We start from the raw sequence: 26,181 nt of genomic DNA on the forward strand, positions 1-26,181 counted from the left end.
ACATTATTGACTCGATATTTTGACTGCACACCCACGGGCAAGCTAAGGCAATACAATATCACAACTCACAGTGGGGAAGGAAGGATCCAGCCTGAGGTCTGTCGGCGCAAAGGGCACGTCACAGCTGGACCGGAGCGAGATCCAACCAGGGGACAGCAAGAACACTGCGCCAAGTGGCTGAAGGCAGAGGAAGTTCCTGGCCGGCACCACCAAGGCCGCAGCTGAGCGGGAGGCAGCAACATGAGTTGAACAGACCCGGCAAAAGGGGACGGCGCCCAGGCCTGACTCAGCATTAGAGGTAGGAGCCAGGCAGCATTTCCCCCCCCCCCCCCGCTCGCCCTCAGGGAAGGACTGAAGGAGACAGTCCGGGTGCACAACCCCACCCAAACTAGCACAGGCAACACCCGAGGGCAGTGGACGTGGCGGGGGGGGGGGTGGTCGACCTGGGGCTAGGAGTCAACAGCAGAGGCTTCTATCATGCCCTGATGCCCCCTGTCGGCCCACGCCACAGGCACTTTAGTTGGACTGGAAGCAGCCCGGACAGAGGAACCAGGGAATGTGGCCTGTGCAAGGAGGCAACGAGGAAGGACTAAATCATAGGAAGGCGGTGAGGGAGTGCAACCGGATATCTCCTGGGAGCAAGGCAGTACCAGGGCGGCCCCATAGGCTGTTTAAAAAACAAAGCTGCGGCCGGAAAGGCAGGAAGCGGGGCTCCTAAGGGCATAATAGACCCTGGCATCAGAGGCAACCCACCAACACAGTGCAAGGATAAAGCGGACAGCCCTAGATCCCACAGAAGGGGCAACAGGACGAAACCTAGGGAGTGACCCCCACCGTCAGAAACCAGAAGCACCCCTCAGAAAAGTGGTGGGGGGCAATAAATAATAAGGGCTGCGAAAGGTGAGACGCAGACTTCAGTGCCCTGCCCAAAATAGCAACAGCAAGGTGAGCACATGACAAGAACGACTGACAAAGATGGCGTCCACATCAAAAGTAAAGGTCTCCAAGCAGACTAACAGCGGGGGACACCACAGGAACTCTACCCACCCCGTGGGCCCCAATGGAAGCAAGGGACTCTGCTAGGAACACCCCAGCGCCACTGGACTCCAGACAGGTCTTCCACAATTACATGTCACTCCAGACGACCCTCACTAAGGCATTTCACAAACAGTTCCAGTTAATTCACACGGGCCTCAATACGGCCCTGGTGGAGCCTCCAGGAGGTAGGAAGAGACACAACAGCAAATACGGAGGCGAGTGAAAAACTGAGTGTTGCAACTCAAAACTTAGAAATGCAAATGGAAGACATGGAAAACAGACCGAGAAGGATCAATATAAGGATCAAACTGCTGCCGGAAATCAGTTGAGGACAGAGACCTGAAGGGGGTGGTACAAAAGATCTGCAAACTTGCTAGAGAGAGCTGATGCTGAAACAATTGAGTTGGACCGGATTCACAGGGCAGACAGGCTAGTGCGGGGTCCCAACACAAGACCGTGGGACATACTGGCAGCATTTAATAGATACGGTCAAAAAGAAGCAGTCTTACGAGCGGCAAGGGAGCAGAAACCAATACTGCACAACGGCCATCAGATTTCCCTATACCAAGACTTTGCAGCTAACGCCCTCCACAAGAGGTGGCTTATGGGCCCCATAGTTAAAGACCTGGCTAAGCAGGGCATAAAGGTACAAATGGACCTTCCCGTTCGGGCTAGTGTTTGAATGGGAGGGGGGGCACAAAGGCAGATCTTGTCTCCACAGGAGGGGGCTGACATTCTACACCTGGATATGGACAACCAAGAGGGGCAGGGAGCTTACACCTCCCAACCGGAGATTCGCGCAAGGCTCAGGCCATGGGAATGGGCAACAGCAGGACAGAGGCACAGAAGGAGGGCAACATTGCAAGGCCCCCACCCGAAGCAAGGAGGGAAGACCAAAGGAGGAGCTGCAGTGGATGGATACAGGGGCAAGGCAAGCCAGCAAGAAGCATCAAAGAAAGTGGGTGGTGGACAAAGGAGTGAACGCAGACAGAGGACCACAGTAGGACAATTCATCTTGGAGTCAATAAGGGCGGGTCAGTGAGATTGAGCCCAATGCTGGGTGGCAGGGGGGGCATCCCAAAGTTGGGGGATGGGATGGAGGGGAGGGGCGAGGAAGAGGGGGGTAAGGGATAGAGAGGGTTTAGAGAATTAAAGGGGAAGGATCCTTGGGTAGGGCGGAGGAGGTCGACAGTGTGGGATGGGGGAGTATGCGATAAGGGAATACCAAAAAGGACTGGATGGGGAGAAATACAGTTTACCATACAGGAGGGGAGGCAGGAGAAAGGAAGATTTACGAAAGCTAGCTCATTTTCAAATGGTCTACACATAATGTGAGAGGGCTGAATACCCCTCTCAAGAGAAATGTATTAGAACGTCAGGGCCAAATGTTCTGGCAATACAGGAGACCCACCTCCTGAAATAGGATCAGACTAGGCTAAAATTGCAGGGTTTTTCCCCAGATATTTTACGCATCTGGAACATCAAAGTCAAGGGGGGGTCGCCATGGTGATTAGGAATAGTGTAGAGTTCCTAAATGTGCTGGAAGGATTTGCAAAGGGACAAATTGCCCTGATGGGGGATCTCAACCTAGCATGGCAAAGGGAACAGGACAAATCGGGGAGAGGGGGCATAAGCAGATGGAGCAGTAGCATCCGCCGCCCTACAGGAAATGTTTCAGAGTCTGGGGCTACGGGACATATGGAGGGTCCTGAAAGGGGAAGAGGAGGGCTTCACGTTCTTGTCAAGCATTCATGGAACACAACACAGTCTCGAATAGATTATATATGGTTAACGGCTGGGCTGCTGGGGGTAGTAGTGGAGGTAGAAGTGGGACCCCTGGGAATAGCCGACCACAAGGTGGTTAACGATGTCAATGCATCTACGAGGCCACTCACCGGGGGTGTGGCAAGGGAGGGTCCCGGGGGAATTGATGCGAGACCCGGCCATAAGGAAGGACCTGGAGGGGAAGATACAGGCCTTTTTTTAGCATAAGAACCGACACAAGGGAAAACACCCGGTGGGACGCATTTAAGGCCACGCTAAGGGGGGGGAACTTATAGCAGCAAAAGCACAGAGGGAAAGACAACTGAAAGCCCTCGAGACTCGACGAGGAGGTGGAGGAAGCGAGAAGACAGGCAGGGGAGGCCACCTCTAAGAAGGTGTTAAGGACGAGCAGCGGGACAATTAGGTGTCCTTAGAACCAAGAGAGCTAAAGGAGCATTATTGTTTGTCCGACAAAGGTTCTACACAAAGGCCAATAAGGTATCTATGATAAGTGCCCTGTAAATAATAACCATGCCCGACCAGTGGCCCCCCCACGCCTCGCATACACACAATCACATGGATTGTGTACATTTGAGGCACTGGGGTGCATGACATTTCTTTAATGGGCATCTATGATAGATGCCTGGTAACAAATAACATGCCTGCACCCTGTGCCCCGCAATGCTCAATCTCATGGATTGTGTGCGTGTGAGGTGCTGGGGGACCCAGGGTAGAGCCATGGAATTTTTTTATTGGGCATCTATGCCCAGTAAAAGAAAATCTATGGCTGTCCTCTGGGACCCTATGGCCCTGTACACCATCTGCCCCCCGCCCCCAGGCCCACCAGTGACTCACACCCACAAAATGACATTCATAATGAATGTAATTATGTGTGAGTGTGAGGGGCTGGCACAATAGGGGGCAAGCATTGAAATGTAGGGGCACAGCCAGGATGCAAATGTTTTTATACTAGCACATATTATGGACAAGGGCATCATGAAACCGTTTGAGAAATGTTCCTGTGCACTGTTGGTAACTTGCATCTATTGGAATTTTACATTAGTTATCTGACAAAACCAATTGCAAACGGTTTGGCTTTTTAGCCATTTTTTCAAAAAAGTGTTCTGTAAACCCATTTTTTAAAGTTTTTCTCCTCCGATCGGCCCTTGAGAGGTTTGGGCTCCCTCACTACGCTCGGTCGATAGGGCATATATTGGGGAAATATTTACGCCCCTCCACTTAAACAATTCACCAGCCACAACTGCCGAGATGTTTCCTAACTTTACATTTATGTGTGGGGAGAAGAGTATTTTCTCAGGCTCCTTCCTTTGCCCTTGTCTCTCTGCCATGAAGCCACTGTGTTTAGGAATTCAACAATAGTATCCTTAATTTCGAGGGCTTGCATTCGGTTCGGTCTCCATCGCTCATCCCAATTGTATAAACCTTAAAACATCCTCTTTGCAAATTCCTGTTCCTGTTTTCATCATCTAGAACAGAGGTCTGCAACCCGCGTCTCGCCAGATATGCTGGACAGGCCTCTCATGATACTGCACGATTGCCTATTCTGGCTACGATCGATAGGAGTTGCAGTCCAAATCATATAAAGAGCCAATGATTGCATACAACCTGGTTACAACATCCATTTGTCTCTGCATTCTATCCATTGCCTGTCGCGCACCAAAAACGCCTCAACTTGCAGACCCTCCTAAATCAGACCATGCATCTTTGCCGTGGGGTTTTATTTATTCATTTATTAAACACACCCCTTATTTTAGCCCAGAACGATGTGATTTGGAGAGATGGGGCCATTCCAAGCATCTGAGCCCAACCTTCGCAATTCAACTCAGACTCACTTGGTCATGGGGCTGCTGATCATCGGATGGTGTGGGGTTCTGATCCAGGGGTCGACCATCTCTGCCCGGACACCAGGCTCCTGAGGCATCCACCACCCGAAGCCCTGACTTGCAGTCAGTGGTACTCTATATAATTGGTTTGGTGCTGGAAAATAAAGAGCATTTTATGGTGTCAGTTTCAATCGCTGCCAAAGTGGCAAACATACAAAAACGTGGGTCTCACTGTGGCTTTTTAAGAAATCTTTTAATACCAACGTATTCATTTTCATATTTCTCCTTCTAAAAGTATCCATTTTCGAATGTACATTTAATGCAAAATCAACAGGTTGTCACATCTATGTAGGCTTCAGAACAGTCACTGAGATGTGACAACGTGTTGATTTTGCATTATATGTACATTCGAAAATGGATGCTTTTAGAGGGGGAAATATGAAACGAAATACATCTGGGAGGATGGTCATTCTGCACAATACCAATAACTTTGCTTGCATGCATTGCTTGTACATACAGTGCTTAATCCAACCGCGCATCTTTGCCTCCTGGAACTTCTCGAAGCTGCCGTGTGCCGGGGCGCGGTGTATCCATGGCCCTGGCTCAGGAAGCATAAGGCACATTTCACGGCATTCTTGACGCTCAGGGGGGTCTAACACACTCGGCCGTTTACAGATTGGTGGCAGGTACGAGGGACTTGCAGCTTTCCTTTCACACATTTCTAAAAGAAAAGATGCAGTTAGACCAAGCCTGACTGGACAAAGACAGTTTAGCAAGAAAAAAGTGCATTTGTCTCCAAGGGCGAGTTTCTATGACGCTGTGGAACCAGCAAGCCAACTGTGGAAGAAAAATGCAGATACCTACAAATGGTTGCCTCAAAGAATGTTGATGGGAAATGTAACTCAAAGCGGTTCTAAATGGAAGTGAAGTATACGGATTTGAGAAATACTAGGCCTCTATATTCAGTACTAGGCCCCATTTAGCTTAGAGAAAGACAATTTTTATTTATATCCGTCCAGTAAGAATGGAGAGATGAATTTGGCAACTAATATGGCTTTCATGACCTGCTGGGACATGGCCTTTAACGGACCACCAGCCCGAGCTAAAACAGGCTCAAGCAAAGCGAGGGTCTCAGTTCCGGCTTGGGCCATTCATTAAAGGCCATATTCAACTGATTGGCAGGGCATGAAAGCCATTCACACCCCAGGGTTCGTCCGGGGTGCAAATGGCTTTCACAATTTTTCATCTGGAGATCCACACTGCCTGCGCAGCCAAACTCCTGATGACATTTTTTTTTAAAAGATGTCCGCTGCCATATGGAAAAGGGATGTAGTCCCACGTCTATGTTGGTAGCCAGACGGGAGGAGCGCTGGGACCAGAGCGCAATGCTCCGGTGCCGCACATAAGTGGAGAGGAGCAACAGGCAGAGGCTGTTGCCTCCCCACACTAAAAAAAAAAAAAAACCAGGCACCACCCGGGGAAGGGCCATGGGTGGCTGGGACAGGGGGCAGGGATTGATTGTGTACTCTTGCCCACTGTTCCAACCACCTGATTGGCTGAGTGCCCTTCCTTGGATATGAATGCTGTATTCACTGATACTGCTTGTATTTTCCTGGCTTAGCGAAGTGCCACTGCCAAACATATACTCGTGTCTCAAACGAAAATTATATATATATATATATATATATATATATATATATATATATATATATATTTTTTTTTTTTTTTTTTTTTTTTACTTTTGTTTATTGGCAGGAAGGTAAGACAGGTACAGTATATATTCCACAGAAATATACAGGAGCCTCACAATCACATTTAGGCATTGTATCATACATTTTGAACAGTGCAACCTGGGAGGTCGGGGGGGAGGACCAATTACCCGTAGGAGCATGCAGAGCTCGGTGTCTATAGTGCGTCAGGCGAATCTGGTGGGAGAGTGGAGCTCCACTCGACTCCATCCCGGTTTAGATAGCTACAGAATTCAGTCCACACGTTCCTGGGGCGAGATGCCACGGGGAGGGAACAGATGAATTCTTCTTCACACATCTGTACCCAAGTAAGGGATTTCAGCCACATCTGGAGGGTGGGGGGGAGAGCGGCGCTTCCAGCATTGTAATATACATCTTTTAGCAACAATGGTACTCACATTTAAAAATGTAGACTTTTTTTTGTATTTCCATCGGACCATATTCCGAACAACAGGGCTAGTGGGTCAAGGTCCACAGGGGACCCAATTATGTCTGAGAGCGCCTTCGTCACTTGCATCCAAAACACACTTAGTGCAGCGCAAGACCAGAACATATGTATGTGATCTGCTTCTTCAGATTTACACTTTGGGCAAATGTGTATCGAGGTACGTGTGAATTTCGTTACTCTACAAGATGTGTAATAAAGTCTATTGAGGAGTTTATATTGTATGCACCGGAATTTAGCGTTAAGTGAAACTTTGCGCGTATGTGCGCACATTTTATTCAAGATCCCTTCTATGATTTCCAGTTCCAGCTCCTTAGCCCATACCTCCCGTGGTTTGGGGGATGCAACACCCGATTTCCCCACCTGTATATATACAAAAAGGATATTATGCCCCTGCTACCAGCAGAATTTGCTATGTACTGGAGTTCGGGTGAGTCTGGGGGCTTGTCTGGGTAGGAGGGCCACATTTCACGGATGCCGCTCTTAGCCTAAAGTATTGCAATAACTCTATCCGTGAGTTAGAATGATCGGGCTGCCAAGTCTGGGGGGGAGGGGGTGAAATAAATTTACCATCCGGGTATAGATCCGTCAGTGCACGAGAGCCCAGGTTCTACCAGTGTCAGGATATGTTGGTCGTATGTGGGGGAGAGCCCGGGGAAGCGCCATATGGGGAGCCATTTGTAGTATGGACGTTACTCATGTTGCGGGTCCAACTTGCTGTTCCATGCCCCGATCATAGCAGCTACTGGGTCTGCAGGGGCGTCCGTTTGGAACGTACGGTGTAGTAATAGGGTCATATTAGTCCCATCACCTGCCAATTTCTCAAGTTTGACGTGTGGGGGTGGATTCGAGTGTGCGTACCAGTGAGTGGCATGTTGGGCCTGCACCGCGATCCAGTATAGTGTTAGGTCTAGGGCTGTAAAACCCCCTTTTTCGTAGGGTAGGGTCATGTGTTGCCACCTCTTGCGGACTGCCTCGGAATGCCAGAGGAATTGGGCACATGCCACATGGAGCCTCTTAAAATATTGTCTCCCGGGCCACACTGGTACGTTAGCAAAGATATAAAGGAGCTTGGGGACTGCAATCATTTTTATTAGGGACAGTCTGCCCGCAAGAGACAGTGGAAGGTTGCGCCATCTAGTGATTTTGGATTCGATAAGCTGTGCCTTTGCCTCGTAGTTCTCTGCCAGTAGGGAGGACTTGGTGAGTGACACTTGGACCCAGAGGTACCTGATCCCACCCGGGGACCAGCGTAGGGGAAATTCGCATGACGGTTGCTTAGTTGCTGCAGTAAGCGGAAATATTTCTGATTTGGAATAGTTGATGGTGAAGCCAGAGAATGTGCCAAGGGTTTCTGACATATAACAATACATCATCCGCCTACAGTGAAATAATTTCCGGCATGTCATGTGGGCGGACGCCCTTGCGGGTGTGTCGGTCCCTGACGTGGTCCGCCATGGGTTCAATGGCAAGAGCAAAAAGAATGGGGGAAAATGGACATCCCTGCCGGGTGCCCCTGTGTAGTGAAAAGGGAGAAGACATAAGGGAGTTAACTAGCACCCTGGCCATTGGTCCTCAAACGAAAATTCTTTCAAACTAATGATGTTAAAGCATGCGAGTCTTATTTGTTTGAAGGTTGAACATTGGTATGGGTCATTTCTTCAACACCGGGGAAGCGAGTATGGCTGTCTAGGTGTGCGTGGCTCCAAATAGAAGACGATTGTGCTAATTGGGAGGGCTGAAATCCTGCTTCGTGAAGTCACAGAATCTGCCATTCATTGTATTAAACTCAATGTACTGAAAACCTATAAAAGTTGCAGATAAAAGCTGCAGGGTAACAGTCTTGGATTGCTTGGGGATGGTGTGCAGTCTGTTCATTTCTAAATTCACCCCCAAAGTGCTCCTATCAAAGATTTACTGAACTAACCTCATCTGTGATTAGATTCCTGTGTCTTCTGCGCCACAGCTAAAGTTTCCGTTCCCAAAATGTTGCATCTTTTAGTCTGTCTCCGATTTGTAGAACAATTCATCAAAGAAGAGTATGCATTGCAAGGTTAAGGTTAAACACCCCATAAACGACATTACCGGAATCTCAGTAGTTTTTTGCACTCCAACCTGGAAGATTTCGATAGCAAACACAGAGGCATATTACTGCTATCTGCAAGTTGGGAAAGTGAAAGAGACACTGTTGGGCAGCTCTCTGGAATGAATGAAAAGATCGGATAGGGTCAGTCACATTAGATTAATGCTTGCGAGAGGCCCGTACATCTGGATCTGGGGCAGAGAAAGCTGCACATCTGCATCAACTCTTAATCTGCTTCATGTTGTGCCAGTTTAGCCTGTACTAGAAACAGAGCGAGTTACGGGTTTGTCACATCTCTAAAAGGCCAGTTTAGTGATGGCAGACTCAGTCCAACGTACGTTGGTGTCTTTGGAAGGCTAATGGAGGTGGGCCATGAGCAATCTCATGTTAAGGTCTTGCCCTGGAGAGGGTGGTATGGTGGGGACATTTTTAGAAACATATCAAGAGGATGTCTATAAACGGGCAGGGAGTCGTGGGCAATTTTATTTCCCCAATCAAAGCTTGCAAGGGCAGGCTATTAGCAAAATTTCAGGCAGAGCAGTCACAGGCCATGCCAACGTCTATGGAAGGTGTGTGGAGCTGTATCAGGCTTTCACAAGACATTCTATTTGGGAGGTTGTTGAGGGCAAGTTGCCATCAGCTACAGGTCCAGTGGTCTCTAAAAGGCTGGTCACATTAAAAAGACTGGTGCTGCCAAAAGGCTGGTGGGTAACAGAGTAATGTCAGTCATTTGTATTTATTTTAATTGTAAAGCGCTCCTGGCCCTGAGGCATCTGGGCGCATGTCATACAGCATATAAAGTTACACAGGGTATACACACAGTATACAATCATTTACATAGGTTACAGCACAAAGTCAGGCAATACATAGTATTGAATAAGGCACGTACAAGAATAACAGTAGCAGCAAGTGGCAAAGCCAAGGGAGAAAAGTAGGATTGCGTTATAAGCAGGAGATAAGAAGAAGGGAGTGTGGAAAGAAGAGTCCTCTAGTGAACCCCGACAGGGATAGCTAAACTTATGAGTACTGTCCAGCAAGATCAAGTTCCTGAAGCCAACGTTTAGTGTTGCTCTTAAATAGTTGGAAGGACGGTTCAGATCTTAGGGAGGAAGGAAGCGCGTTCCAGAGCTTGGCCGCCAGAACAGGGAAGCTGGAGCCTCCGGATTTTTGGAGCTTAAATCTCGGGATGGACCTGGTGGGAGCTCGAGCTGCTCTTAGTGGCCTTGTGGAAGTGTGTGGAGAGAGTCTATTGGTGAGGTATGCTGGTGCAAGATTCGCCCATGCTTTGTGTGTTAAAGCAAGTGTTTTAAGGGAGATTCTGTGTTCGACGAGCAACCAATGAAGGTTAAGTCTTGTGTCCGATATGTGGAGCTTCTTCGGAATGTTGAGTGCCACCCTGATGGCATTGTTTTGTGTTACTTGGAGTTTATTGATATTCTGTGGCTGGTCCCTAGATAGAGGGCATTGCAATAATCAATTTTAGCCATGACTAGGGTTCTAGCAAGAGTAATGCAGTTGGATGCCATAAGGAAGGGCCTGCAAGCAGTGATTAGTTTACAAGTGTATGCCGACGCTGCTACCACCGAGTTAGTTTGTCTGATGAAAGAATGTGGCATCAAGGTAGATACCAAGGTTTTTCGTATTATTAGTGACCTTGATAGTGTATTGTGCCCTTGACTCTTGGAGGCCTAGGTACACTAGGGTTGGGGGGGGGGGGGGTCAAACCCACTTCAGGATGGTTTTTCTTCGCGGCTGATGGGGCTAGGACAGAATCGGTCACAAGGCCGAGTCAGTTCAGGGAAACACCCCTCAAAAGCTTGCGAAACTAATGCCATTAATGGGGTGATAGGGCTAGGCCTGAATGCGCCAGGCATTAGAACTGCGTTTCCAAGAGTCCAGGGGGCTCTATGCACTTTAAGAGATTATGTGTTATAGTAAGGTTATTAATCTCATAAAAATCATTTTTTTTTTAAAACTTAGATTTTATTGGTTTTGCAAGGTACAACAAGTACATACTTTGAAGATTATATGAATAAACATACAGCAGAAAAAAACAGAACATTGATGTATAAGTGATTTGAAAATATAATACCTGTTCCGCTTAACCCCAAGTTTCCCACCCCCCTCTCAAAAATATTGTCACTGGTAGTCAGCACTTTCAACATTCGTTAGTCAGAGCGCTACACAAGAAGATCTATTGCAGTTCAGGCAGGCACAAGGTAATAGCAAATTTAGTCCAAACAACAGCGTCGATGTGGATGCGGTAGGTTTGCTGCTGTTAAGTGACTCGAGCCTCCCCCACGTCTTAAGGTAAATCAACATATTTGAGGCGGAATTCAGTCCAGGCTATATCTATTGACGAACGGTCTCCATGAAGGGAGGCTGTCAAGCTGTCCATGCGGTATATATTTCTGGCTACGGCGATCCACTCAGGTTTTTTCAGGAGGGATTCTCTCTTCCAGGAGGTGGCTAGACAAGCTTATGCCGCCAAAAGTAGGCCATTGACCATTTTCGGAAGTTGGAAGATCTCGTCTTCTCGTTCCTCCATACCAAACACCACCATTAAAGGGGTCCTCTCTCTGGGTACACCATCTAGTTCCTTAATCCAACTAAGGACTTCATCCCAGAATGCTTGGGCGGCAGTACAGTCCCACCACATATGCCAGTAATTGGCCTTCACCCCACATCTACAGCAACATTTGGGTCCGCACCCTGGTACATTTTTGCAAGCCTGACGAGGTCATACTGACACCTGTTGAGTAATTTGATACCGTGAAATTTGTATTGGCACGCAATGGATACCTTTGCGGTCCTGCTGCACATCCATGACCAGATTTTGGGAGGTAGGCTTCATCGTATGTCAGTCTCCGACTTGTTTTTCAAGGTTTCTGCAGAGGAGTTGTTAACTTCTAATAAAGCAATGTACATGGTTCCTATTACGCCGCTACTGGCCGTCCCTGTGTCCAATATCTTCTCAAACAGGGCAAGTTCTCTTTGTAGCTTATCTTTCCATCTCGTCTGTCATAATTCCCTTCAGTTGCAAATACGGGAGAACTGGGAGAGGGCTCAGGCCTAGTGCCTCTTCAAGCTCTTGTATGGTCAAAAAGTTCCCTTCTTTCCATAATTGACCAGCCCTCTCCAACCCTGCTTCATACCATGTCTGAAAGCGCTCTGGTTCTGGGATGGCACCGCGTATGCCTGGGCCCCATATGTGCCCCAATGGTGATGGCCACGTTCTAATCCCTTCCATCCCCTTACCTTTTCTCCATACATTCCATAGCGTTCCCAATATGGAATGTTCCCGTATCCTTCGGAGGAGCTTGGGTCTGGGTGCCCAAAGCCACTCTCCTATAGTCGTGGGTCGCAGATGATGATTATCTAAGTCCACCCAGTGCAGATCTTTCCTTTTGTCTGAAGTGCATGATTAGGATTCGCAGTTGAGTGGCCTTGTAGTATAGTTGTATGTTCGGAAGTGCAACACCCCCAACATCCTTGCACAGCCAGAGAGGAGCGTAGGGAATTCTAGGTTTTTTTATTCAACCATAGAAATGTCAGCATCGATTTTTTAAATTGCTGTGAAGAACAAGTTCAGAATGGAAATAGGGAGCTTCTGGAATAAATACAGGAGTTCGGGGAGGACCACCATCTTGAAGGTGTTGAGTCGGCCCAACCACGAAATTGTAAGCTTGTCCCATCTTTTGAGGGCGAGGTCAATCGTAGTGAGTAGGGGGGGGGGATTAGCATTGTATAGATCTCCAAGGTTGCGTGTGACATTGATGCCCAGGTATCGGAGAGTTGTCAGTCTAATTTTCATACCTAGGGGCCTAAACCTCGTTACTGTAGCGTCCTTGCTTTTGTCTAAGGGAAGAATAGTCGATTTCTCTGTTTATTTTAAGACCTGCTAGCCGAACGTAAGCTTTTATCGTTTCCATTACTGCTGGGATTGACGTTAAGGGACCCGTAACATGCAAGAGTATGTTATCTGCATAAAAGCCTAGTTTGTACATTTGTTCTCCAATCGTGATTCCTTGTACCGACTCGTTCCGTCTCAGCTTCTGAGCAAGTGGTTCTAGCGAGAGGGCAAAGAGTATGGAGGACAGCAGGCAGCCCTTGTCCGGCCCCCCTCTTCAGCTCAAACCATCTTGAATAGCCTCTGTTGACTGCTACTCTGGTTTTGGGAGCGGTGTATATTGATTTGATTCCCCGACGAAGTTTCGGGCCAAGACCTATGTTCACCAAGACTGTCCAAAAAGTTCCATGCTACCCTTTCAAATGCTTTCTCCGCATCCAGCAAGAGGACTGCCGGGTCTCCGTCCTTGGTCTGTGCTTGGTGAATCAGGTGGAGTGTCTTCCTCATTGTGTCAGCGCCTTGTCGGCCCATAATGAAACCCACCTGGTCGGGTTGGATCAATTTGGGTAGGTGTTTCTCCAGCCTTTCAGCAATGACTCTGGTGTAGATCTTAGTGTCAATATTCAGGAGTGATATTGGACGGTAAGAACTGCATTTTTTGGGGTTTCTGCCCAATTTCGGTATGACTGTCAGCAAAGCTTGAGCAAACTAGGGGGAGGTGCCACACCCGTTTCCAGTATGTTGTTGAATAGTGATGTTAGAAGTGGAGCAAGGAGTGTGGAGAAGGTCTTGTAAAATTCTGGGGTATAGCTGTCGTCTCCAGGAGCCTTACCCAATTTTAGACACTGAATGGCATGCTTTACTTCATCTGCTGTGATTGGGGCCATTAGGGCTTCAGACTCCGTGACGGAAAGTGACAGGATGAGTGATTCCATAATGTATGCATCTATGTTTTGGGTGGATGACTTCTGTGTGTTCGAGTAGAGGTCCTCATAAAAAGGTGGCAAATGCCTTTTATCTCTTGAGGGGTGTTGACTGTTTCTGAATCATGATCAGGTCCCGATCTCTATTTCTTTGACCCATCTGTCAGCTCTCTGCTTGCGTAGTCGTGCTGCTAGGATGGTGTCAGCTTGGTTTCCCTTTTCGTAGAATTTCTGTTTGAGAAATTGCAGATTGCGCACTATCTTCCCTTCCTCAAGTTCCTTCAACTCGTCCCTAAAGCTTCTCGCCTCTGCAAGGTAGTTCTGTCTCTGTGTGGGTGTTGATTAAGAGAGTTCCTCTGCTTTCTTTATCTTGTGCCTGAGGTTTGTTTTAATCAGGGATCTTTCCCTTTTCTTACAAGCTCCTTCTCTGATGAGGAATAAAAATAATTTCAAAAAAATACATTTTAAAAAAGGAATTGTAACAGTGCGCTACTTGGAAAAACAGAAAAATGCAGGAGTGTGAATTTCTGAGTAGAATTGACAGGGTGCTGGATGGAAAAAGAGGAAGAAATAGCCCACTTCAAAGAGGCCGGGCGGTGAGTATGTAGCTGGGAGCTTGCCCACTCAGCCGCAGGGGGCCATAAGGGAACAGCACTTTTAGATGGGGGTCCTCTTCCAGCAGAAACTAGAGTAGAGATCTGTGGGTCCTATTTCAGCTGAATAGGAAATTTGTCTGTCACAGGACCGCCTACTGGGGGTTGGCTTACAAGTATACATACCTGAGCATGTGGGAACTCCACCCTCACTGCTGTTTTCTAAGAGCAGGGGGTTGTTTCATGAGTCACAATTTGCAGAAATGACATTCTTCACCGAGATGTAGCACTGTTTGAGAACATACAACTACAACTGTACTCTGATGTCAGTCCAGGCATACAGAGGCAGCATAAACAATTTCAAACGGTTAAAAACATCTTTGAGGAAATCTATTTACTTTTCAATGGCGCATCCCTTGAAATTACCAAGAGTTACCAATGGAAAGTCTTTGTTCTATAATCAGCAATACAATATGTGGAGTCACTCCCTAAACCCTGGACCTCTCCTTAAGAATCATCACAGATGGAAAGCAGAGATCAAACCCAATTCGGTTATATTTTATTATTCTCCAATTAAGATGATCTACATCTCCTTGCTTAGGATTTGTGAACGGATACATTACTTGACGTTTGTTCTCATGTCTAGGTCGTAGTACATAATGCAAAGATGTAAAAGCTTGTTCGATACACGCCAAAGATGGTTTTCAATTCTTACAAGTGTATTAATGTATGGTTGGGTCCAGCAGTTGTAACCCATAACGAATGTCCACTGACAGTTTCAATAGGATTATTTTACACAAACAGTTTGAGTGGGTTAGTATGGGTGGGGGAAGGTACTTAAAGTTACAACATTATGAACGGCACAGTGGCCTTATATATGCAGTGTGTTCAGAAGGGTAGCACCTTATCGTGGTCAGCACAGGAATGCGTGCACTCGCCTGAAAATTAAAGTACCATTTTTTTTTAATGGATTTAATAGTTAGATGTTGCTTCTCAAAAAATGTGTCAACCTTGAAAGGAAGGGGATAGAGCCATTTTAAGAAAATGAGGAATGTTTTATCCTCCCCCCGGGCCCCATCACCACAACAATGCTAATGGGTTGCGCCTACAGAAAAAATGAATGCTTTCAAGAAAACCATTTGATGCCTTCTTCTCAGGGTAACACCGCCAAGACTTGGGGTTAAAATATGCTCCATTCTATGCCCTTGGGGAAGCCATACAATATGTTGCAATTTACTCCAATAGGAGTGTTTTTGTGGATCCCGAAAGGCAATTTATTTATTTATTTGAATTTATAAAGCGCCCAGTGGCCCTCGGGCATCGTGGCACTGTTATAGAATATGCAACTAATACAAGATGGCAGATATGACAGAAGCAGTGATACAAAATAACAAGGATAATACATAGGCAGTAATATATGTTACTGACAGTTGATGTTCCCTGGTTACAGAGGAACAGTGTAGGATACTGTACATTTTGGGAGTGGTCTAGTTTAATAGCTTTGTTTTTAGCACCTTTCTGAAAACTGTGGGATTCTTCGTTTCTTAAACTGAGTGGAAGCGCGTTCCAGGCTTTTGGGGCTAGTACTTCAAAGCTGGTGCCGCCCGCTTTGGCTCCGTTGAATGCTGGTACTGAGAGTAGGTGAGAGTATTGGTCACGTTTTGGTCAGTAGGCCCGGAGCCTGGTGTATTCTTTCTGCTAGGTATGCTGGGGCGGTCTGGGCGAGGCATTTGTGTGCGATCGTGAGAGCCTTGAATGTTCTTTGATAGGGAGCCAGTGGGCCTCTTTTCTCGCATGGGAGATGTGCTCTCTCCCGGGGATGCTGAGGGCGGCTCTCAGGGCGCCGTTTTGTGCAATTTGCAATATGTTAATGTTATTTGATGAAGTGCCTACGAGCAGGATGTTACAGTAATCAAGTTTTGCGCCAATTGTGACTCTAGCGATGTTAAGACAGTTATTTGATGATAGGTGAGGTTTGACTGCGTTTATGATTTTTGTTTAAGTGCAGCTGAAGATGAGATGGCGCTGACTTGCCTGTCCATTGATAAGGTGGAGTCCAGATATACAACAAGGTGGATCGAGGTCCTCTATAATTCCCCAATGGTGAGAGTGAAAACGGGAAGAACGGTATCAGCAGCCTGGGAAATACAAAGGGGAACGAGACAGGGGTGTCCGCTATCGCCCATGCTGTACATACTGGGCCTGGAACTGATTGCATTGTACTTCAGGCAGCAGCTTTTCGACGCTGGTATCAAGGTGGGCACTGTACACCACATAATATCTCTATACGCAGACGATGTCCTCCTTTACCTAAGCACTCCGAGGTTAACGCACCGACGGCACTGGAGGTACTAGATAATTACGCGAAGTACTCGGGGATCCGATTCAGCAGAAGGAAGTCCTCTGCCTTCTCCCTGGCGGGCCTTCGCAACATTCCAGAAAGCAAACTTCCAGTGATAGGAATAGGTTGGCAACTGGTCAAGTTCCGTTATCTGGGGATCAACGTAAGCCATAACCCGCTACTCACGCACGAACACAACACTGAGGTCGCCATCATGAGTCTTCGACGCTCTATAAAATTCTGGTCCAAGCTCCCATTGGCCATGGTGGGCAGGGCAGCGATAGTCAAGATGATCGTACTCCCCCGATTCCTATATTTCTTCGTGAACATTTGCCATTACGTTCGACCGCCCTTCTTCAAGAAGCTGGAGGCTATCATCAGGGATTTCCTTTGGGGCCCCCACAGGCACAAACTGTCACTATCTGTTCTCTCACTGCCACATAAAGAGGGTGGAATAAAGCTGCCGGATCTCCAGTTATACTACCTGGCCGCCCAGCTGAGTCACATAACGAAATGGCTCTCAGACGAATCTTCGGCTGAGACGGAACTACTGAGGCAATCCTCGAACAATGTGATCCCCAAGGAGACCCTGTGGCATCCTACACGGCAATCCCTGGTCACCTCACAACTGATTGACCTGGGAAGGAAGATATGGGCCAGGTCCTGCTACATCAGGAGAGTACAACACCCATATTCTCCGGATAACCCCATCTTAGCAGACACCTGCCGAACGGATGCAGACCTCTCCACGGCAAGGAGGTGGGAAGAAGCCGGCATATACACGTGGGGCGACATGTACGATGAAGGGGAATTCAGGGACTTTGAATCTCTTAAGGCCGCCGAAGGAATACCCCCGGGCCAGTTCCTCTGGTACCACCGCCTTAAACAGACTGCCAAGAAACAGTGGACCGGCTGGCCGGAGGAACCCTCCCCTGACCCTCTACTTCAAGAAATGCATGACCTCTCGGATGGCTGGAGACCAGTCTCCAGGCTCTACAGCAGACTATGCGACAAACCTAACCCTAAAGGCAAAGATCTGAGAGCGAAATGGGAAGCAGACTTTGGGACCCCGATCACGGATAAAGAATGGGAGAGAGCGCTAGTAGTTCCCAAAAAAGTGTCCAGGAATACCAGATTCGGTCAGATTCAACTGAACGTCCTGTACAGGACATACATGACCCCTCATAGGGTCGCCTCCTTCAATAAGACATCCTCCCCTGCATGCCCATGGTGTGGGAACGATAAAGCGGACATGATCCACATGTTCTGGACTTGCACTAAGGCGATGACACTATGGTCCAAAGCCAAACAGACTTGCATGGACGCTGGAATGACGAGGTACAAATGGACCCCCGGCGAGTGCCTCCTGGGGAATTACCCCAGACCTAGCAAGTCCAAGCATGCTGTCAGACTAATGGACATCTCATGCATCCTGGCTAAGAGAACAATTGCAATGGCCTGGAAGTTGCCGTCGGGCCCCAGGCATGAACGGTGGCTCAAAGAACTCGAGAGATGGACAGTAGCAGAAACCAGGGCCTGGCAAGAAGGAATCACGTCAAGCGGCGAAGCCGAATGCGGCACCCTGGAATCATGGAAGGCCCTCCTCAGAGACATACGCTTCAGCGCCGACTACAAACCCCCCTGAAATCTCGCAGCATCATACTGACACTATCCCCTGATGCCAGCACTGGAGGGACAGCCCTCATATGCGACCCCCCCTGCATCCTGAAACTCTGGGTCGCAGGCCCTAACCCATCCATCCACTGTAAGTTCGCTGTAGCATGAAGACTATTGTTGATTTGTTTGTTCCCTCCCCCTCCCCTGTTCCCCTTGCACCGCCCCCTCCTTTGTTTGAACCACCGTTTGATTTCTCGTTGTATTGCACGTTTTTTTTTCCACCAAAATCAATAAAATACGTTTTAAAAAAAAAAAAAAAAAAAAAAAAAGGGTTTTCACTGCAGTAGAGGCTGTGATAACAGTGTTCTCAATACTGAAGGAATTGTATTTGATGTCTATTTTTTTTAGGGATTCTTTTAGGCCAGTAGAATTTCTGTTTTTTCTCCATTCAGGCAGCGGCCATCGGCTGCCATCCAGGCCTGGATGCGTGCATATGCCTTCTGGAGGGTGTTGAGGTCCTGTTCGTAGTTCCTCGGTAGGGGGGGAAGAATGTGTGTGTCATCGGCATAGTTAATAAACGCTATGCCGAATTCTTCTAGGTCGCTGAACAGGGGGGAATGGTGAAAAGATTGTAGAGAGTAGGGGAGGTACATGATCCTTGTGGCAATCCGCACTCAATGGGGCAAGGGGAAGCCAAGGCCTGGTCTGAGAAGACCCTCATAGCTCGGCCCTCCAGGAAGGAGGTGATCCAGGTGGTAGCTTCTTGGGAGAAGTGAGCCGTGTCAGTGAGATGTTTACACAGGATCTTGTGGTCAACCAAATCAAAGGCCGCCAAGAGATTCAAGAGTAGGAGGAGTGAGGATTTGCCTTTGTCCATGGCTTCAAGTAATTGGTTCTTGAGGTCCAGTAGGGCTGATTCTGTGCCGTGACGAGGGCGGAAACCAGATTGTCTTTTGCCTAGGATGGTGTGCGTTTGCAGGTAGGATTGAATTTGTAAGTAGGCGGCCTTGTCCAGAATTTTCAACAGGAATGGCACAGTGGTAATTGGGCGGTAGTTGTTAGGGGAGTCAGGGTCAAGGGTGGGTTTCTTTAAGAGTGGCCGAACCAAAGCTTCCTTAAGGGCGAGCGGGACAGTGATGTTGGCGAAGGAGGCATTGATGAAGCTAGTGACAAATGGGGCCTGGGCTGTTGCACATTCCTTGACTAGGTTGGCTGGGCATATGTCCCCTTTACATAGCGATGGTTTGGTGCGCTTCATGATCAATTGGACTTCGGGGATGGTAACTTCCCTGAATGCAAAGGGTGTGGGTTTGTTTGGGTCATGTGGAGAGTCTGCGACCGGTGTGTTGGCCGAGGGCTTAGGTGTATGTGGAGATTGGTTTGGGCAGTTTGTCAAATTGAGTCTTAATTTTGTTCTGGAGTGTTTGTATTTTGTTTAACATGGTGTGTTGAATGTTGTTACACCAGGTTTCGTTTTTCACAGTAGTTTGTGTGGAGGTTGGGGGGATAGTCAGCTCATAGATGGCAAATAACTCTTTGGATTGGGAGTTAGCCTTCTCAACTCTGGAGTTGTAAGTGGCGACTTTGGCTTTAGAGATGACCTGCTTGTACTGTTTAGCTACTGTAAGGTAGGTCTCCTTTGTGGTAGAGGAAGGGTTTGTTTGCCATGTGGTTAGTACTGCTCTTTTAACGGTTCGGAGATCCAGGAGTTCTTGTGTGAACCAGGAGCTTGCATGAAGTATATGCTTGGCTTTTTTTTCTTTTCAAGTGGGGCTATAACATCTAGTACCTCTTTGAGAGTGGTATTGTAAATGTCTACCAGCTCTGTGGGGTTGTTGGAAGTGAGATGGGCAAGTGCTGATGTTTCAAGAAGAGGAAGCATTCTTTCAAATGTAAGTATTTTCTTTTACCTAGCCATAGTGGCTGGCGCCGGTGGGTTTGGGATCCCTCCTGTTTTTGCAGGTATGAAGAAAGTGCAGTAAATGATGGACGGTCCATGGGCGCGGGGTGTTAGAGCTGATGTCGGCTGCACAATTGTGGTCTGCAATCCAGTCTAATATATGACGTTTGGTGTGGGTTGGGTCGTTGACTAGTTGGGTGAAACCTAGGTCATGGAGCGCTTTAGCGAGGGCTTTGCCTTTCTCGTCTTTGGGGTCTTTGAAACCCAGGATGAGGTCCCCTAAAAGAATGGCTCGTGTGTTCGTTTTGAGGTGGTCTCCTAAAATATGGGTGATGTTAGATTGGAAGTCGGGAGTAGTGCCTGGAGGCCGGTAGACACCATGTATTGTTATGGTGTCGTTTGGGGAGGGAGATATTTGAACTGATAGCATGTCAAAGTTGTCAGCCTCAGCGGTTATTAATTGCCTGGCGTTTTAAGAGTTTCCCTGAGAATTAGGGCGACCCCTCCCCCTTTACTAGAGGTTCTGTCTTGGCAGAGGATAATGTAGCCTGGTGGTAAGGTTTGGCAGATGGCTTGACCGGAGGCTTCATGTAGCCAAGTCTCGGTGATGGCTAGGATGTCTAAGTTCAAATCAGTAATGAATCTCTATAGTGTGCGCTGGTAGTGAGCGTGCATTGATAAGTGCACATTGGAGTTGTGTTTTCTGATAGTTCTCTGATTTGGTTTTTGAGGGGATGCTAATCGGAGTGGCAGATTTACTGAGAGTTATTGGCATTGGGGTGGGCGTCGGTGAGGTTTGCTTTAATGGGTGTGCTTTATGCATGGCTGAGAGGCGGGTAGATCGGGAGCCTAGCTTTAGATTTCTAAGGTGGAGAGACATGGGGTAAGAGTTAGCTTGTGTACTGTGGTGTGGGTTAGGTACAGTGGTGGTGCGGTTCAGCGTGGGGGCTGGGAAGACATGTATAGTTTTTAAGGTAGGTGTGCCTGTGGCTAGTGCTGGTAGGAATGGTGTTGGTGGTACATTGTGGGAGTGTGGATGACATGTTTCAGAGGGGTGCTACTGAATGGTCGGGGGCACTTCAGTCAATTATTATAAGTTGTGTTTGAATGGGCTGGCAGTTTTACAATCATGGGTAGTATGCAATTCAAAGTGGGCAGCATACAAGTGTGCAGCATATATTACAAACAGGCAGTTTACAAAAAAAGAAAGTGGGCAATAGGCAGCTCACAGAGGCAGTACACAATTCAATATGGCAGCAGTTTAGAAAAGGTGGGCAGTGGGAATTTCAAAAGTGGTCAGCACACAGTTCAAGATGGGCAGCATAGAAGTGGGCAACAAATATTTCAAACAGGCAGCAATTTTTAAAGAAGGTGGGCAATAGACAGCTTGGAGAGGGCAACACAATTCAAAAAGGGCAACAGTTTAGGAATGGTGCAGAGTGGGCACTTCAAAAGTGGGCAGTGTAAGTTTCAGAATGTGCAGCGCACAAGTGGGCGACATATATTTCAAAACAGGCAGTAATTTTAAAGATGGGCAGCAAATATTCCAAACAGGCAGACATTTTTAAGAAGGTGGGCAATAGGCAGCTCGGAGAGGGCAACACACAATTCAAAAAGGGCAGCAGTTGAGGAACGGTGCAGAGTAGGCACTTCAAAAGTGGGCAGTGTACATTTGAACACGTGCAGCGTACAAGTGGGTGACATGTATTTCAAAACAGGCAGCAATTTTCAAAGAAAGGCCATAGTCAATTCAGAGAGAGCAGCACACAGTTCAAAGGGAGCAGCAGTTTGGAAGAGGGGCAGTGGGCACCTCAAAGGTGGGCAGAATATAAGTAGGCAGCTGGTGGACACAATACATTTCGGAGCGGGCAGCAGATATTTAGTTGGCATTTCGCAGTGGGAAGCACACAGTTGAAAATCTGAACATGCATTTCACAGTGGGCAACCCCGGATCAATGGAAGGCAGTGGGCATTGCAGGAAGTGGTAACCATAAATGATACTCCAAGCATCTATAGGGGGGCATCAGCCTATGTGATAGTAGTTGTAGCGAGCAATTGTATTTTCAATGTGGGCCTTTAGGCAGGAGAGATGATCAGTTCTTGGAAAGCGGCCGTGTGTGGATCGTACGGCTGGCTTGCTGGTTATAGGGGAGGCAAACAGTGCTGTACAGTTAATGGTGAGTTGGAGAAGGTTGCGGTCAGGTGGGCATCTAAGCCTTGTTGGTATAGGTGATTGATGTTATGGGGGTAGCGGAGATAAGCAGGGTTGGCTCGTCACATGGCATTATGAGATTAGCAGTATTAAAGTAACAGACAGACATTGGCAAAGATACAAGACAGAAAGCAAACCTTTGCTGTGAGGAGTTCTAATCGTGTAAGTCCAAGCAGTACCTCTAAGGGCGTTCAGAAGCCGTAGTAGTTGACTGAATATGCAGAGTAAATAATGTACCTTTTAGAAATATATGGAATGTTCACTAGGCGTGCCACGCCTTCCAGGAGCCAACAAGGGATAACAGAGCCTTTTCCTGGCCTTCTCCGGGCTGCCGGCTTTCCGCCTGCTGGCGGAAGTTGTGCAATTAAGTACACTACACGTTGCTTAGCAACGAGGCTGCTTCCAAGCCTCGTTATGATCCCGTGCAGCGCCCGACATTTTCTTTTACTTTTCAATGCAGGGAAATGTTGGAAATCAGATGTTTAAGCCTCTGGCTGAGCAGAGGGGCAGGTAGGAGCGTGCTGAGGGGTTCAGGGCAGCAGTGTGATACTGGGGCAAGGCAGGGCAGATGCTGGGGCAGGGCAGATCTCACCACGATGGATTTGTCTGCTGGTCCAGTTTTCATGCGAGGCCGAATTGATGCCTTGTCCTCTGTAGGTGTGGATGTACTGGCAGTTGGAGTTGGTGGGGGCTCCTGCCCTCTCCACCTCGCTGGTGACTATGATGGGCTCAGAGGCTAACAGAGCCTTTTCCTGGCCTTCTCCGGGCCACCGGCTTTCTGCCCGCCGACGGAAGTTGTGCAATTAAGTACACTACACGTTAAAGGCGCTCACTCCCCACATCACAAATAAAACTCAGAATAATGGACACATCCCAGTAGGGAATGAGACCAAGAGATTGGTTGTGTGAGGCAACACCGTTTATATAAGATTCAGCATCCAGAGAACTCTGCTGCTTTGAGAGCGCTCAAACAATACATTTTAAAGGGTTACAGCGTCATCTGTGACGATTTCTATACAGTCTACAAGTTATATTTTGATTGGTCAAGGAAGGGGTGAGAGTATAGTGCTATAAGGGCCTGCTCCACGAGATTGGATTGGCTGATGGCTTGGCGGGAGGTTGGACATCACATGGTTCATCTGGGATGGTCCGTGCAAGGTCAAGGTTGGGTCAGGTCTGGAGAGGAGGCTGGTTCTGGCTAACTGAACTACACACTTCTAAAACATACAGTAAATAATGATCATTAGTACAACATTGATGTTTTACGAGAGGCCTTTAAATTGTACACGTGTGTTTGCATTATCTTGCTTTAGATCCCTGGCAAGGTGAATGGTGTGGGGGTCCTGTCCTCCAGGTAACATGTGGGGGGCGGGATTGATAGCGGTCAGGTCTGGCACATCAGAACGGGAGGAGGTGGAGTGACACATGTTAGTTTAGGACAGACTATACTGTGGCAGGAGTCTGGTTTTATTGGGGGCACTCTAGGGTGGTCAGCAAGGAAGGGTCACACTTCTGTTACATCAAACGAATAGCTTTGGAGAGGCAGAGGGATGAACAGGCAGTCATTTTCTGACAGTGGGGGTGGGAGGTGCAGGAGCAGGTTTGTTGAGATAGATGGGCCACAAGTCATGATTCGGCCCGGTCACACACAGGACAGTGATCTCTTGGCCACAGAAGGGCAAGGAAGGCATCCCTCCACTAGTGCAAGAGCAGGTGGTCCCTTTCGCATAGAATGTATGGGAGGGGGGCTAAACCGACCCCCCTCCTTCCTTACACAATACATGTGTGATATTGATGCCTATAGAGTTCAGAGCATAAAGGTGCATTGGCCAAGTATAGACAAGCTTGCATTTCTTTTTTTTAAAGGGAGCACATGTACATTGCACAGCTGGAGACTATTACTATTTGGTTCAGGGATTTGAACGTAGTTTAGGACAGAGAAAGAGATAGCTCTCATGTATCAGTTAGGCCAATGACGAGGCCCGCACAAACCAGGCACCTTATGAAATTCCATTACCTGGTAGACATGTAGAGGTTCTTTTTAACACAGACTCTATGGAGTTCACACACTACTCCAGAGTCCATGATTCTGCTTCATCGATTCTGCTTCATCTATCAACTGTCGCGACCAGTGAGGTTATATCCTGGATTGGTGATTGCACCATATTCGTAAGTTGTCAGATTATACTCTGTTAGATCCAGTGTTTAGACACGATATCGCAACAGCTTTTGGCAAATACTCCAAGTGTACTGAACCACTTCTATGTTAGGGGAAGTATTTAAAATACATATAAGGAATTTGCCTTTCAAAAGAGATGGGTATACTTCAATATATAATATCGGTGATCTGCAACCTTCGGCTCTCCAAATGTTTTGGACTAAAACTCCAATTAGAGCCAACCAGCAAAGACAACGAGGGGTCAAAGGAGTCATACAATGTTAAAAAGGTATTTGTGCTGTGCAACATCACCAATGAAATTGGTCCCCAGGCGGATCTGCAAAGAAGGTGGGTTGGGGGTGGTTATTAGGGTGGAGAGGGAGTAGGAAATTCAGAGAGTGGTGTCCTGTAGCTTGGGTGCAAATATGGGCTCGATGCAAGACCTTGTGTGCTGTTGGTGTGGCTTATGTGTTGAGTGTTTGTTGGGATGTGGTGAAGTGCATGCGGTTTGCTGTGCGAGAGTGTGGTTGTGTGGGTTTTTGGTGAGAAAAGTATGCAGAGGTTTGAGCAATTGGGTTATTTACAATCTCTGGTTCCCTTGCTGTCTATTCCTTGTCGGTGATACCTTACTGCCAGTGTTTACTTTGCAGGCCTAGATATTATTGACATATCATTCATCCCCTTTTATCTTGATCTCTACCTGCTCGTTCGGTGGTATGATTCTCGCTGTCTATCTTTCAATTGTCTGTTTACTTTGCACGCCAAGATATCATTGGTTTTTAGGTGAGATAGGTATGTAGAAGATTGAGCTAAGGGGTTAGTGAGTTATTTACAATCGCCGGTTACCTTCAAGGAAGGTAACCGACCATTCCTGGTCAGTGATCCATTGCTGTCTGTGTTTACTTTGCAGGTCACAATATTATTTACATATCATCCTTCCCCTTCCATCCTGATCCCTCTGTGCTCGTTCTTTGGTACGATTCTAGCTTTCTGTCTTTCAAATGCCTGCCAAGATATTTCTGTCTTTCTTTGCAAGCCAAGATATTATTTACATATCATCCTTCACCTTCCATGCTAATCTGTCCCTGGTCATTATTGATAAGATTCTCAATGTCCCTCTATCTGTTGTTAGGATATTGCATTGTATTGGGTTATTTATATAGCGCTATTTCCCCGGTCAGAACACCGTTGGTGAACGTAGTCCATGTGCGGGAAAATTCTAAAAGGTTTAGCTTAAGAGATGCATGTGTGCATTTTGCCGGTCTAGGGCTTGGGTGGCTGGCTAGGCTCAACTAAGCATCCCAAAAGAGGCCAGGCACGTGGCTGGGCGCTGTTAGGGGTTTGGAATAGATTGCTACTGCTGAGAGAGTCGATGTGTGACCAGCTATACTGAGATAGTTTCAATTTGTAGTCGCTGTATGCTAGTGGCGGAGGTGTTGAGGTACGTCAGGTGTTTCAGTCTGCAAGGCTATATGCGATCCTAAACCGGAGGAGCGTAAACATACCAGCATTCTACGGTGCATGGATCGTTGGCCGTGCTTGGGCCCACACTGGTGGTATGAGGTATACGTATCATAGGCTTCAAATATTTTTGGCTGGAGCGATTTTTGTCTAGTGTAGCAGTGTCTTAACAAAAACAAAACAAAAAAAAGTCACAGATTGCAG

General features: G+C 47.5%; 1 protein-coding gene across 1 annotated transcript in view; it reads right to left on the reverse strand.

The window, feature by feature from the left end:
- The window catches only part of SPMIP11 (sperm microtubule inner protein 11), a 64,908-nt gene that overhangs the window by 21,519 nt on the left and 17,208 nt on the right, over window positions 1-26,181 (reverse strand). Inside the window, exons 2-3 of the mRNA XM_069653858.1 lie at window positions 5,164-5,367; window positions 4,656-4,800 (exon numbers count right to left, since the gene is read on the reverse strand). Coding sequence (XP_069509959.1) covers window positions 4,656-4,800; window positions 5,164-5,367 — 349 coding nt within the window. The remainder of the gene's footprint in view (window positions 1-4,655; window positions 4,801-5,163; window positions 5,368-26,181) is intronic.

This window comes from Ambystoma mexicanum, chromosome 3q (genome assembly GCF_040938575.1).
Source record: "Ambystoma mexicanum isolate Mex_15411 chromosome 3q, UKY_AmexF1_1, whole genome shotgun sequence".
Taxonomy (NCBI): Eukaryota; Metazoa; Chordata; class Amphibia; order Caudata; family Ambystomatidae; genus Ambystoma; species Ambystoma mexicanum.